The 16,701-nt window shown below is 32.9% G+C and overlaps 1 protein-coding gene across 1 annotated transcript in view; it reads right to left on the bottom strand.

The window, feature by feature from the left end:
• The window catches only part of EEA1 (early endosome antigen 1), a 118,132-nt gene that overhangs the window by 53,369 nt on the left and 48,062 nt on the right, over positions 1–16,701 (bottom strand). The window contains exons 9-11 of the mRNA XM_080809928.1: positions 16,223–16,344; positions 15,103–15,258; positions 7,381–7,497 (exon numbers count right to left, since the gene is read on the bottom strand). Coding sequence (XP_080666054.1) covers positions 7,381–7,497; positions 15,103–15,258; positions 16,223–16,344 — 395 coding nt within the window. The remainder of the gene's footprint in view (positions 1–7,380; positions 7,498–15,102; positions 15,259–16,222; positions 16,345–16,701) is intronic.

Raw genomic sequence — 16,701 nt, 5'->3', positions numbered from 1 at the left:
CCATTTTTAAGAGTCATAAGTTTAAGATTAACTCGAATTTCTTTCTACCTGTGTAAAAACAGTGATTTAAAAATAATTTACCTGCCTTATATTTTGTTATTTTACTCAATATTATCAAGTACAAAATATAAAAATGACACCTCCAATCAAAGATCTAGATCTACCAGCCTAATCAAATGTCAAAATCTGGTTTCAGTAAATTGTTTCATACACATAACACATGGATCAGAACTCTGACTCAATTCTATAAGAAAGATAGCTAGGATAGGAAGCCATTATAAGCATCTGATGACTTAATCTGTGGACATTATATTCAATTTTTATATGCAGAGTGCTGGAAGGGGATAATACAGTACAATCAAAGCCTCCGGTCTTTAAACAGATTATAATCTAAATGAAACACACATTTAAAAAAAAACGTTTCTAAGAGGAAGTTAAAACATAATGAGCAAAATGAAGCAAAATTCATTTTTCAAGCAAAAATGAATTAATACAAAAACTCTCAGATTTAAGTGTATAATTTTTTAAAAAATAGAGCAAAGTCAGGTGGGGCTTACAATGACTTAAAAAGAAGTTTGAACTTAGTAAAGTGGTGAGAGGAGTTAAATAATATGTATGCATGAATCATGCCATGTCATTCAAAAGACACAAAAATATAAAGACACAAGGGAATGGAAAAACAAGCTGCACACAGGGAAGAGCAAACACTATTACCTCAAAGGAAGTAATAAGTCTAGCTGCCAAAGTGGGAAAGTTAGCCATAAAGGTTCTTGAACATTTGTCTGAGAAAAGGTACATTATTATAGGTTATCAAGCACAAATATACTATCCTGAAAGAGACTTTAAGTACATGTAAGAGAGACACTCAGAGCTGTCCTGCAACTTTTTAAAGAATATTCTAAGTTACTGAATTTCATGAATGCCACCATGCTCAAATACACTAAGAACTAGGCAGGCTACAATTTTAAAACATGCTGCAAAAACTTAAGGCTAGTAATGAGTTAATGAGTCTTCTTTTCCACAGGCTTAGAATGTGACCAAGTATCCCCATCAGTTTACACACAGATAACCCCCCAGACAGCTTCAACCTTTAAGAAATAAGGTATATAACAACTGCAGATTATTTAAAATTTCCTTGTCCTAAAAAATGAATCAAAATTTCCCTGGCTTTATGGCACAAATGAGAAATAATTAAATTTTCTTTAAAAGAACCTAAACCACTTTCTTTCTCTTTAAAAGACTTAATCCACTCACACTACATGCAGAAGGCTAACTGTATTTAGTATTATAAATTTTCATTCTTATTATGGTCTTCCCATGAAATCTGAAGCAAAATAGTATAGTGAATACATGGTGTTTTGAAGACTGACTTAAGGACAGTTAGAGTCACCACAAAAAATAATAATTGTGTTTTCACTTTTCCATAATAATTCTTACAACAAAATAGGAAATACATTATCATCCCATTCTCTGGATGAAGAAGCAAAAGCCTGAAAGAACCTGACATGACTTGGCCAAATGGCAGAGTCATGTATTATGATTCCAAGTCCAATAAATTTTCACAACACAATTTAGAAACAGTGAGTCAATTCATGCTCCCCCAAAAATACCTTATTCAAGTTTAAATTCTAAAATGATTGTGAGGGGACATTTGAGTGGCTCAGTCAGTTCAGGGTCCAACCATTGGTTTTGGCTCACATCATGATCTCAGGGTTGTGGAATCAAGCCCTGTGTCAAGCTCTGTGCTGGGCATGGAGCCTGCTTAAGATTCTCTCCCTCCCTCTCTCTCTGTCCCTCCCCTTCTCTCTCTCTCTCAAAAATAAATTAATTAATTTTTTTAATTATTGTTAAGCCTAACTCGTAACATAATTATCATTTGGGTAAGCAAAATTCCTTCCTTCCAAATGTCCAGTCCTCTTGATTTCCTCACCCATTGTTCGTTCAACAGTAATCTTACGGAGACAATTTCCCTGTATCAGAATCCATTTTTCACTTGTTACTTGCCCAGGTAATGAGAATGAATGCAAAAAGATAGCATTTTTTTAATGCTCGTTGGCTTACGAAGTAGTTTCAGGGCTCTCATCTTATTTATTCTTCAAAAGAGCTTGGTGGGAAAGAACAAACTCAACTACTTACTATAGCTTTCCAACATCTCATATTCTTTTGTGCTCTCACATGTTCCCATGCCTTTTGCATATCTAGCTCTCAAAATGAATTGCCATTAACCCCGCTGCCATATGAAATGTTTCTTAGCATCCCTGAAAACTAAGCTAAAAAGTTATGTCTTCTACAAAAGTCTTTCCTGATTTACTAAGCAGTAAGTTAGGAAAACTTCCACCTTGACCTTGACCCAACCCTGTGTCACACTTAGCAAATAAAAACAAAAACAACAAACATTGACTGAGGTACTTACGAAAATCTAGTAATTTATTTAAGATACACATCACTCCTAAGAGGCAAATGGGCCTAACCCTAAAGAGGCAAGTATCTCTTAGCAGAAGAGGAAAAAAACTTTGGAGAAGCTGTCACAGTCAGTCAGTGGCAAAGCTGGGACTTCAACATGACTTTGACCACTGTACTACACTGTTCCTCAGTATGCCACTTTGCAATAGTGATAATACACAGCAACAGAACTGCTAGCCTATCTGGCTCTTGCTTTGGACTGTGAGCACCTTAACACTAGCACTGTTGGAAAGGGAAAAGTAATAAAGGATGGAAAAGGGGTGAGAGGTGAAATCCAAAAAATAACTCAGTCTCTTATAATGACCTATATTAGTAGCTTTAAATAAACAATTGATCTGCTCAGAATTTATATAAAAATAGTTAATTAAACTGAGTTGCAGAATTGTGTTTAGAGTACGATTCTTATTAGAAGCTAAGAAGGAAGTTCCTTCAATATCCCCCTTTTAATTTTTCAAAAAACAGTAATTACAAAACACTGATCAAATGCTGAAGATTTTGACATTAGCACAAAAGCAATTATTTTTGCCATTCATTATATATTAAAATATTATCTATCCACCTTGATGCTGCCGTGACCCACAAAAATTGCCCAAGGCATTTTATGTAATGGCCTTCATAAGACCATATGCAAAGATTTCCAAATTCAAAACACATGGATATCACCACTATCAACAATTATGGTTTGCCAAGGACATGGGGTGAGGAGAGGTGGGAGAGGCAGACAGCAAGGATAAGAAAAGGATGCATGTCTGTGCTTACTTTAACTGGTAAGAAAATCCTAAACAAGAAAACATTTTGGAAAAAAAAAAAGTGAAGTCTTACACTCATGTAAGGATTATTAAGATTAGTGGAAGATTCTATTATTCCCTAATCAATTATATTCCAGTCTTACCACACTAAATCATCTTGATTCTATATATTATTCATCAAATAACCATAATACTTCCTCTAATAATGTGTGTGTGTACATATATACAATCTGTGCTTCATTAACTGACTATACATTTCAGGCTATCCATGTCAAATCATGCCCTTTATTAATCATTTAATGTTTTAAAATTACATAATAAATAACACTGATCATAAACATCCACATCATGTACATATCCTGGTCAGTTTCCAAAAAGTAGAATGTCACCCCTGATCTCAAAGAAATTAAATATCACACTGAGGGACAAAGAAAAAACTATACTGTATGTAAATGTCTTCTACATTATAGCTTGACAGGAGAAAAAAGGTGGAGGGAGGGTAGACAGGTATGTTTCATAAGCCAGAGAAAAAGATCAAGTCAGCATCAAGAACTGACAGAGAGGGGCACCTGGGTGGCTCAGTGGGTTAAACGTCTGCCTTTGGATCAGGTTATGATCCCTGGGTCCTAGGATCGAGTCCCATATCTGGCTCATGGCTCAGGCAGAGAGCATGCTTCTCCCTCCTCCCTGCTACCGCTCTCTCTCACTATCTCTGTCTCTCTCTCTCTCAAACAAATAAAATCTTAAAAAAAAAAATTGACAGAAAAATGGACAACGGTGAACAGGTATAAATACTTCAGAAAATTATTTGAGGTAACCTACTAAATTTGAACATGTGTGTAGCCTACAACCCAGCAATTTCACCTGGGAGTATATAACAGAGAAATTCTTGCACAAATGCATGAGATTTGTATGTGAATGTTCATAGCTGCAATATCTGCAATAGCAAGGAGAAATGAAATCTTTGTGAAAGAGTAGGAAGTATGCATAGATGAATTCTGGATACCAAAGAATAATATAATTGTCACACTGAAGAGCATTAATGGTATTGAATTACAAGCTAAGCCAGTTCCTTTTTTTTTGTCATGAAATATCATTTTTACTAGAAAGAAAAACAGACAAACTATGATTATTCAGACTTGGGTAAAAAAAGAACCTGTCACTTAAAAGAAGAGAACTGATACTATTTGTCTCCAATAATGGGGCTTTCAAATGAAGCTTAGACTTTTAGAAAACTTGTATCCATCACCATGAGCTTGGCACTTTCTCATACTCATCTATTCTGAGATTGATGGTGATATTGACAAATGATACTGTTTTTATACTGTACAATGAAATCTGTCAACATTTGGAAGATCTGCACAACCAATATCTTCCACATGATTAATGCATGATGTTATAAAATCATGCACAGGAAAGATCTACTCAAAAGGCAAGAAAAACTAATAAATTTAAAGTTACAAGTATAAAAATAGCACTGATATGGTTTCAGATTCTCCACTGTAACTAACTACTGAGAAACTATGTCTTATCTAGTCTTGTTATAGAATCAAATAAAAATAGCTATAATTATCTGGAAAGGTTAAGATATTCCTCCTTTTTCCAACTACAGATCTGTATGAGACTGAATTTTTTTCATACCCTTCAACCATAAACAACAGATGAAATGTACAAGCACATATCCATCTGTCCTAATATTAAGCTAGACATTAAAGAGGTTTACAAAACATAAAACATCACCACTATTTTTTGTTTTGAAAAAATAGTCATTTTTCATAAGAAATGGTATTTATGTTAATATTTAATAATGTTTTTAAAACAAATACATACATTTTAAAAAAATTTGTTTTAATCTCTGGGGCACGTGGGTGGCTCAGTGGGTTAAAGCCTCTGCCTTCAGCTCAAGTCATGATTCCAGGGTCTTGGGATCCAGCCCCACATCAGGCTCTCTGCTCAGCAGGGAGCCTGCTTCCCTCTCTCTCTCTCTGCGGGCCTCTCTGCCTACTTGTGATCTCTGTCAAATAAAAAAAATCTTTTAAAAAAATTTGTTTTAATCTCTAATATACCTAGTACCCATAGATACAATCCAAAAAAATAAAAACTCTTTGGGGTCCATAACAACTTTGAGAATATATAGCATTTCTGAGAGGAAGAGGTTTGAGAACTATTGACCAATGTCACAAGCAAAAAATACCCTAAAACTTTGTAGGTTAAAATTGTATCTGTTATCTCATACAACTTCTGAAGGTCAGGAATCCAGAAACAGCTTAGCTGGTGGTTCTACCTCAGGGTTTCTCATGACATTGTAGTAAGCCGTGAGCCAGAGCTATAGTCTCTGACGACTACATAAGAACTGGAGGAACTACTCCAAGCTCGTTCACCTGGCTATTGGTAGGAGGCTCGATATTTACAGCCAATTATACTTGTCTCTTTTTCCCCCTCTACCATGTTTTCTTTGGTTTTTCCCATGTTATAGCTCAACAAAATATTAGATTCAACTCATTAAGAAGCAAAGCCAACAAATTCACCATACTGTTCAATAAAAGGGTTTAATGACTCCCTACTCCTCCACCACCAAAAAAGTAAAGACGTGGAAGAAAAGTACTAACAATTACCTACCCTGTCCCCAAAACTAAGGAAAGCTACAGCAGTCCAAACAGTGTAGTACTGGCATAAAGACAGACATACAGACCAATGGTATAAGCACAGAGAGTTCTTAAAAAAAACACTCACACACATGGTCAAATGATTTTTAACAAGGGTGCCAAAGAGCACAGAAAAGAAGAGTCTTTTCAACAAATGGTGCAGGAGAAACTAACCATATGTAAAAGAATGAAACTAAATGCTTACCTTATGCTATTAACTCAAAATGCATCAAAGACCAAAACGTAAGACCTAAAACTATAAAATTATTAGAAGAAAACACAGGGGAAAAGCTTCATGGGATTGGATTTGGCAATGATTTCTTAAATATGACACCAAAAGCAAAAAGAGATAAACTGGATTAAATCAAATCAAAAACTTGGTGCATCAAAAGTATGACTGTAATTTATAATAAAAAATATACATTGGGTTTTCATGCCATTTCTGGAAGAGCTCCAAAAACCCTTGGAATTTCCTAAGTGATAAGAGCAACGAGAATGTCTTTGGCTTATGCATAACAAGCCCCTTTCAATCACCAGTTTATGTTTAGGAGGTGATTTTTTAGAAAGACCCTAAGGATGGGGGCTGGTTGCCATAGCAATCAACCAGGATTAAAGGGTTAGAACTTTCAACCAGATCCCCCATCAACATCTGCCCCCCTCCCCCCACCCACCACCACCACCACCTCGAGAGGAGCTGGAGGTTGAGTTAATCACCAATGGCCAATAATTTATCACTCATGCCTATGTAAGGAGGCCTCCTTAAAAACTCAAAGGATTAAGGTATGGAAAGATTCTAGGTTGGTGAACATATGTAGAAAGCACCCAGAGAGAGCATAAAAGCTCCATGCCTTTTCCCACACAACTTACCCTATGGATCTCTTCCATCTGGCTGCTCTTGAATTATAATCTTTTAAAATAAACCAGTAATCTGGTAAGTAAAATGTTTTCCTGTGTTTTGTGAAACACTCTAGCAAATTAATCAAATCTAAGGTAAAGGTTGTGGGAGCCTCCTATTTATAGTCATTTAGTACAAAGTACAGGTAATAACTGGACTTTTAATTGGTTATGGCGGGGGGGGGGTGTTGGGGGTACAGGAACAGTCTTGTGGGACTAATCCCTTAAACTGTGGGATCTGACACTATCTCCAAGTAAATGGTGTCAGAATTGTTACACTGTATGATACCAGCTGGTGTCACACAACTGTTGATGTGAGGAACATACATCTAGTGTCAGAAGTAAAGGTGTAGTAGGGTATTGAGAGTACAGGAGACACACAGGAGTGTTTTTCCTTCACATACAATAAGTCGGCAGTGAATGGGGAGTTGTTCAGAGTGCAGAGTTTTAGTTCTGCAAGATGAAAGAGTTCTGGAGATTGGTTTCATAACAATGTGAATGTCCTTAAACACTTAAAAACCAGAATAAGTCATGCTATACTCATGCCAATATATATACAACATACACAAGATTAAAATTTAAGATATATAAAATCAATTCACCACTATATATAGTTTTTAAATTCTCACCTGATTTTTTTGTGTTAATTCATTAAGTGAAATTTTGAGTTTTTGTAGTTCCTGTACATATACAGCAACTTCCTGGGGGCCTTTCGCAAGTTCACTCCTTAGCTGGCTTATTGTGGCCTTAAAAAAAGAAAGAAAAAAAAAATTAGAGAAAACTAAAATGGAAAAGGAAATGGGAGTATCCAAAGGTTTTTAAGTTATACAGATTTCTGTCACTGTTGTTGTTAAATTGTAAAAAATACTTAGAAGTTTCAACTTAGCTCTTTTTCCTGCATGTCTGAAAATTAATTTTTAAAATTTATCCACAATGCACAACTTCATTTTGCATGAAATGAAGAGTTGGCATCCAACTTTAAGTGTCTGAGTCAGCATCAAACTATAAACTTGAATTTACTGGCTCTGAAACTCTGTACTTTAATCCTTCTGAACTTAAAGAAGATATGCAGGGTGCCTGGGTGGCTCAGTGGGTTAAGCCTCTGCCTTCAGCTCAGGTTATGATCTCAGGGTCCTGGGATCGAGTTCCGCATCGGATTCTCTGCTCAGCGGGGAGCCTGCTTCCCCCTCTCTGCCTGCCTCCCTGCCTACTTGTGATCTCTCTCTCTGTCAAATACATAAATAAAATTAAAAAAAAATAAAGAAAGAAAGAAGATATGCAAGCTATTACTACATTTTCTCCCAATTTCTAGAGGAAATTTCCTTTTAATTTAAAAACATGTTAAATAAATGCAAACATACAATACAGAATCACCTTGGAAAGGTGGTAAATCATCTTTTTGACTATAATTTTAAGTCTTTGTCCAAAGAAGTTATATAGTTTTATTTGATATAGTTTCATTAAGCTGGGCCACTCTGTGATCAGGTATAACAGCTGGACGTGAATTTGCTTTAATGCGTTTTAACATTTTTTAATGACATTAAGACAATGGTTTCATCATTTAAAATATAAGAGAAAAGTAATCAAAGATCTTGGAAACAGAAACTTCCTACACATGAGAGTTCCAACAACTGGGAAGAGAGAGACTAAGTACTGCTTTTTAAGTATGGTTTCCTGAAAGTGAACTAACAAAGTAACTTTGTATTTCTAATATTGCTTATTGGCTTCACTTTTTACATTCCCAAAGCGACAATCATTTTCATTGTCTATATTCTTTATTAGTAAATAAACTGCCTATGAAAAAGACATAAATTTTTAAAAATTTTTCCTAATAAACCCATTAGTAGTTGTCTATATCCAACATTACAAATAAGTACTTTCATTTTTAAGGGAGAAACCTTACACAGCTATCAATTTATTTTGACAATAATGCCAAGAGATCTTCCACTACTCTTCTTTTGGAAACCCTTCCAGTATGTGTGGCACTTTTTGTTTTTTAAAAAGGATTCTCATTGGTGGTATATATATCTTCATCCATTACAGTGCTTTGGTTTAAAGTTTTGGAAGCCATCTTATAAAGGAGGTTAAGTAATTAAACTGAATGATCAAATACTTGGGCTTATATTATTTTAATAATCATAAGTTAATAAAACTAGTTTTTTGAGTGTTTTCTAAACTGTCTTAAAGTCAGTTAAGACTTTTAAAAACTTTTAAAAACATTTCAAAAATGTTTTTTATGAATGGCAGCATGTCTGAGATATATTCCTGGTCTGACCTTTTAAGGAAAACATTCATGTAAATAAACCAATTCTACTACAATGAAAGGCAATGTGTCATACTGCTTTACAGATACAGCTTATATAGCATGTTTCAATAATAACTGATATGTGCTACTGTATACTTAAAAGAAGGAAATGTTGGGGATTTTCTTGTTTTTAAGTAGGTGTGGAACCCAGTGTGGGGCTTGAACTCATGACCCTGAGATCAAGACCTGAACCAGGATTTAAGAGTCAGACACTTAACTGAGCCACTCTGGTGCCCCAAAGAAGGAAATGTTTAAATATTCGTTTTTTTAACTATAGTCAAGTTAAAGGTATATTCTAATAACTTCTTTCTTAAATTGATCATGTAACCTTTTCTTGATCATGTAACCTTTTTTGATATTGGGAATTTATTTCAAACTGCTATTTCTAACAACTCTGAATCTCAGATCATTTTCTGTTAGTAACATTTTGGATGTTAACAGAAATATTAGGAACAGTTTGGCTATTTTAAATTACTATGTATTAAAGGATTTAGCAGAGTAACACATAATAAACAAAAATAACAGTATATATTAAGATGCAAATTATGAGTATATTTCATTGAAATACCATGATTCTGCATTTAAGTATATTAGATATAGTAAGCCAAGAGTAACATCTATCTATCTTGCAAATTAACTCCAAAATGTAGAAACAACAAGCAAAATATAAAGGAAAAATATACAAAAATATCTTGTTATATTTTACAGTTTTTAGATACATTCATATAAATGATTTTATAATTTTAATACCTTAAGAACTAGATATTAGGTGCATCATTTATCCTTTATACACTAAATATGTACTTTTTAGCAAGTATTTGAAATTTTTTATTTTACTCAAGGGTGGAAAAAGAAAGATGTGGTAAGAATTTATACCAAAAGGTATATTTTAGTCATGGGAAGGGGAGGAGGGGAGTGAATTACAGAAATCACTTTCTTGTTATACTTTATGAATCACTATAATCTTTTCAATGATCATGTATTATGGTTTGTATAGGGGAAAAAATAAAAATTGTAAAAAGCCAAAATTTGCAAGGAAATAAATAAAACCCTTGTTCAAATATGACTATGGGTGAAATTCAAAACAAATTCAAATTCAATGCCTCTCCACATCGACTTTTCTCACTATTTAACAGGCCAGACTCAGCTGTGCCTTTAGGCTTTAATAGCTGTACTCCCTCTTCCCGGGAATGATTGCTCCCAATTCTTCACACTGATTCTTGCTTACTTCTCACACATATCCTCCTTAAGAAGACGTTCCCTGATCATTCTATCTAAAATTGTCCTACATTATTGCCAGCTCCACCACACTACTGCCCATACATACACCCTGCTTTTTCTTTTTTTTTCCACCCAGTTGCCCTATCCCCCCATCCCCTTTCAGAAACTCTCAGCTTGTTTGTTTCCTATGATTAAGAGTCTCTTGTGGTTTGTCTCCCTCTCTGGTTTCACCTCATTTTTCCCTCCCTTCCCCCATGATCCTGTTTTGTTTCTTAAATTCTACATATGAGTGAGAGCCTATGGTAATTGTCTCTAACTTATTTCGCTTAGCATAACAGCCACGAGTTCCATCCACATTGTTGCAAATGGCAAGATTTCATTCTTTTGATGGCTGAGTAGTATTCCATACATATCACATCTTCTTTACCCATTCATCTACAGATGGACATCTTGGCTCTTTCCACAGTTCGGCTATTGTGGACATTGCTGCTATAAATACTGGGGTGCTGGTGCCCCTTCAGATCACTAAATTTGTGTCTTTGGGGTAAATACCTAGTAGTGCAATTGCTGGGTAGTAGTGTAGCTCTATTTTCAACTTTTTGATGACCTCCATACTGTTTTCCAGAGTGACTTCACCAGCTTGCATTCCCACCAACAGTGTAGGAGGGTTCCCCTTTCTCTGCATCCTTGCCAACATCTGTCATTTCCTGACTTGTTAATTTTCCTGCTTTATTTTTCTTTATAGCACTTAGCATTAACTGACTTTCTATCATGATTTGGTTTACTTACATACTGTCTGGCTTCCACAAAGAAATATAACTGTATGAGAGCAGGCACTCTGTCTTACTCACTGTTGTATTCCCTACACCTAAAATAGTTGATGACCCTAGACATTCAAAAAATACTCACTAAAGAAATGAGTGATTCATCCAAGGAGTTAATAGATTTTTGTTCCCAATATCAGACACAATAAAATAGTCTGCATTTCCTTGAAGCCATGTTAATTGAATTCAACAATGGATTTTTACTAAAAATCTTAAATTAAAAAATAATTAAGGAAAGATAGTATTTAAGGTATTATTTAAGATATAATTAAGGAAAGATACAGCTAATGCTTTAGAATTATAATTACTGTTCTAATACTATATTACTATTAGTAAATAATCATTTAAAGATGGTTATAAATTTGCTTGATTAAAAAAATGAGAGTATCTTTGAAGTTCTGAGATTGCCTTAAAACACAAAATTGCCATATGACAATAGAAGGTGTTATGTATTACTAAAATTAAAAGCCTTCCAAAAAACACATTACCTCAAGTTTAAGCATCTCCATTAGAAAGCAGAAAAAAAATAATAAAATGATGGATGAAAGGTGGAAGACAAGACTGACAAAAGTACACAATGAACATACAAATGTCCAAACATACTGTTAAATCTGATCTCTGATATTTACATACTTTTAAAAGACATTTAAGTATTCTCTTTAATAACTATGCATGAGTATAATCATTTTTATTCCATCTTTATAAATATTTTAGCTTTTAAAATGAGTTTATTTGGAATACATTAAGATTCCTAAAAGATCATTTCCATTAAAGACCACACCAAATATAAGTTGATTACAGCTTTGATATTTTCAATAATGTATTTTTTAAATACTTTTTTAACCCTTAAATCCTCAATTTCTGATCTATAACAGTATTTTCAAATGCTTTAGAATAAGTTATTTTTCTAAAATATCTAGACCAAAAAAAAAAATTGTCAATGAATTCAAAAGGTATATGTAAATGAAAGTAATGGAACATAAGAACATACTTAATATTACATGTTAGATTATGTCTTCAGCCTCAATTAGAAATACCAAATAAATCATTACATTTTTGGCTTCTTTAATTCCTTTTAATGTATTTTGTTTCAGACACAGTATTTAGGTTCTGTGAAGTAGTAATATATAAAATAATTTTTTTCATTAAGTGTTACAATCCACCAACAAATTTGAGAATAAGATTGAATTTTAATAGATCAGTAAAATACATGTCATATATTGAAAAAGTAAGCAAAAGATAAAAACAAATGGAGTTATAAACAAATAAATGAGTGGAATATCTAGACATTAATTTTTTAATATGAAAATGGTATGAGACATAATTCAAAAGTATTTTAAGTTGTATTCAATATAAATATTATAACATACAATACAGCAAAATATAAAAAGTAATAATAGTTGTATTGGGTCAAGATTAACAGCACAGATTTACTTATAAGGCAATTATCAGACCACCCAAAATGAGAGAAAATGATAAGAGAAAGACGGCAGGCTTTGGAGAAGACCTGAGTTCTAGTGCTAGCTTCCTTACATAAAGTGCATGCACTTAAATAATTTATTTACGTTCACTGAGCCTCAGATTCCTTCCATAAAAAGCAAACATAATACTTCATTTATACATTAAAAGAAACAAACAAGACCATATATTTAAAGTACCTGGCACAGTATCAAAAACCGAGTGGTACTCAAAAAGTTAAAAGTTTGTTTCCAATAATAATATTACTTTGACTCTTAGTCTGCCATTTCCTAAAGTTGTTCAAAAGACTTCAGTGTAATGCGAGGTCTCAATCATTGCAAACCTATTTGTTAATTAAGTTGAAGGTAAATATTATCCTTGTTTTAGTAAAAATATGATGAAATGTTAAGTCGCTATTCAGCAAGAATAAATTTCTTTATTTTAAAATTTATTTAAAAACATTTAAAAAGAAGAATTTTATGAAAATGTAAAAGAAAATGTGAAGAATGGATTTCTATGCCATTTTTCTTTTCCAGAAACAGCTTTCTGAGAGAAAAAAATAATCATTGTTTCCCACAATCAACCTTGTTGACAGAGGACAGCACAGGAAGACACTAAATCCTTTTCTCCCAAATCTTATATAATTCTAGTTATGCTTTTTCATCTTAAATGACCTCCTTATAACATATAAAGATAATTTAATCTACATGAATAAAAATGCAAATGTACAAAAATCTTCCATATTACACAAATTATTAAATATTACTCAGAAATATTTTCCCACATATATTTTTCCCAAAATACAAGTAAATAAATTTCTTCTCCCTGTTCAAATTCTACTTGTTTAACAAGTAAATATGTAACTCCATACTTCTCAGCTGGAAAAGGTCAGAGAGGATTGTACTTTAAAATAGATACATCAAAAAAGTGTCATTATTGTGATTCAATTTTAGTCACCCTACTATATTTGTTTGGAAATTTCAAGTAACATTAAAGGAATGTTTTTAATCAAAAAGAGAATATAATTTTTTAAAAATTTGAGAAATACTAGTGGGCAGGCAGATTTAATCAAAAATAATTCTTACTGAAGCATAAAAACAAATGACTCAATTCACCCAAATTCAAGTATTTCTGCTTTCACATTATCTGAATGGGATTTTTCCTCATGAGACTTCTTTGATTCAGCATCTCCTTGATTACATAGCAGAACCGTTTAACTGGTTTCAGTAAGTTCATGAACCCCCTGAAATTGTTTTAAAAACTGTGGAGTTATATGTCACTGGGCTACAAGATCACTTTTAGGAAATCTGCAGCTGAAATTCATAAACTTTAAAGTCTAAAGTACTAATCATCATAAAGCTTCATATGCCTATGCATGTAATACCCATAAACTTTCCTCCCATCAGGAAGAAGAAAGAAAAAGGATGACACGGTTATCTATAATATTTATACTCCATAGCTTACTTAACATAGTATTACTAATTGTGAATAGAGTGGCTTTTAGATCACTAGCTTTAAAATTCCAAGAAAGAAACGCAAACTGAAATGTCATTATAACTCAACTTTTTAAACTGAAAATATGAAAAACAGAGCTCCACATCACATAAGAGAGCTTAAGAACTAAAAATAATTAATAGACTATTAATAGATTTTAAAAATCCTCTATAATACAGTATAAGGGGAAAAGGCTAGCATTTTTAAGCAAATATATTTATTACATATCCTAGAGCTTGTCATATACTGACATAATTATGTATCTCAAAGATGTACAGGCCAAAGTCAAGTCATATAGTAAAAGGAACTGAAAATGTTTATCCTGGAAGAGAAAGAACTCAGTAAATATGAACAGTCTTCAAATATCTCATGTGGAAAAAAGGAACAATTTATTCAGTGTAATTCCTAAGGAGAACTGGACCCAGTGCATGTAAATTACAGGAAAACAAATGTCGACTCAACAGAACAGCTGACCTACAAAGAAATATGCACCTCCTAGAATACCTAACAAGTAAGTATCACTTATCAGATGCTATCTATAGAGGGGAGTCCTGGGTGAAGTGTTAGACTTAGCTGATTTTTAAGATTTCTTTCAACAACATAATTCAATAAATGGTAAGTGAGAAACAAACCTACAAGAAAATAAGTTTTTCCTAAATATTTTTTCTGAACAACACTGGTAATACAATTGTAAAAAATGAAATCATACTTCCTTTACCTCTACCAAGCTGACGTAAACTCAATTACCACTTTTTGACTAGCTTGGATCAAACTTAACTTTAAATATCATCTCCCCACAATATATATCATTTATTAAATAAAACAATACTCTTACACAAACATTCTTCTCTACATGTCTAGCTTCATAAAGCAAAGTTAAATACTGTCTCTCAGATTAGACTGATTATATACAAATATCATCAGAGCAAATGAAAGTCAAATACTGTTTTGATAGATCACTCGGAAAAATCTCAAATGTTGGCTTTATTCAATAGTATACACTAAACAAGTTAACAAAAGTCACATTTAAGCATACTGAACTTATTTACCTCTGAGTTGGCATATTCTGCCTGTAACTTTTTGCACTCATCTTTGAGTTTTTCAGATTCTTTCTCACATTCCAATGTCATGTTGTCCATTAGTGTTTGAACTTGTACCAGTTCTTTCTTTAGCACAGCAACATCTTCTATACCAGGTCTCTGAAGCTGTAGAGCACATTTTCATTAAAAAATAAGGTGAGAAAACTAAAAGAACACACATTTTTATATGGTTTTACTACAAAGACATCAAAATGAAAATAATCTTTGATATCAATTATTGGATTGCAAACAGTGACCACTGATCTTTCTGCCAACAAGCCTCTCCTCTTCCCAAAATATATGTCCTATTTAATAGTATTACCACTCAAGGCACGAAATGGCAAATTCACAATTATTCTAAGTGCTTTATTTGCTTTCTTTTCCTTCACAAACTACACCCAATGGTCATAACAATCACTTGATAAATGTCACATTTTGAAGCATAAATGCCTCATCTTCTATCCTAGAAAACTGGTAATAAAAATAAAGGAGCTGATGTAAGCATAATTAGGGTTTGTTGCAGACTGGATATGGTTGATTTTATTGATACATTTATTGAACCCTAAATAAAGGACAGAAAGGAGTCAAGGGCAGATTCAAGGTTTTTACACCTTGGGAGACTGTTGAAGATGTGTAATACCAATGACAGAAACACAGTTGAGGAGGAAATATGATGACTTGATGTTACATTTGTTGAATTTGAAATGAAAGCTAGAAATGCAATCAGGAGTATCCTAAAAGTAGGTCGATTTATAAAACCAAAGTGCAAAGAAAGGTCAGGATCAGAGATGCAGATAGGAAAGAGCAAAAAGATGGAAAACAATTAAGATAGAAACAGCGAAAATGCTAAGCAAAAAGATAATATTAAGATAGAAACACAAAAATATTAAGATAATAAATTTTGCATCCTAGATTCCACTTCTATGTAAAAAATCCTATTAGTATATGTGCAGAGGATAGAACTATAAGGAATTTTTATTTCTTCCATTTTAGACAAGCTATGCTTTTAAAATTTTTCACCAAAGTATGTATATCATTTTTAATTTAGAAAATTATAAAAGTACATTCCAATAAATGGTTTCTAAATTACCAGTTCAGTCTTCAGATCTTGAATTATAGTTGTTTCTTTGTTTAATTCTTCTGTCAGATGTGCCACTTTTTGGTCAGCAGCTTCTCGAAGACTCCTTTCTTCATCATATTTTGACTTTATATCTAATTTAAAAGAGTTATAAATATTAGTTTTATGACATGAACTCTAGGAAAGGACAGTTTTATGAAGTCCTGTATATTATACAGTTTTATAAATTCCAGCATATTACACAATGCATATCTACATACCATTAATTCAAATTCACATTCCTTACATAACCATAAACACATACAGTAACTTTAACTTCTGATTACATAAAATGATGAACTTAAAATAATCAAACGTTTCTGTCTACATAAATTCCATATAGCACAGCACTGTTATGAATCAGCTTGTTAATGTATCAATATGCTAATTGGTAGCATAACCAAATATTACATCTATATTATTTAATTTCTTCAAAATGTTACCTATTAATC

This window comes from Martes martes (genome assembly GCF_963455335.1).
Source record: "Martes martes genome assembly, chromosome: 8".
NCBI classification, from domain to species: Eukaryota; Metazoa; Chordata; class Mammalia; order Carnivora; family Mustelidae; genus Martes; species Martes martes.
The sequence above is the reverse complement of the archived record's forward strand: the minus strand, read 5'-3'. Positions and strand labels throughout refer to the sequence as shown.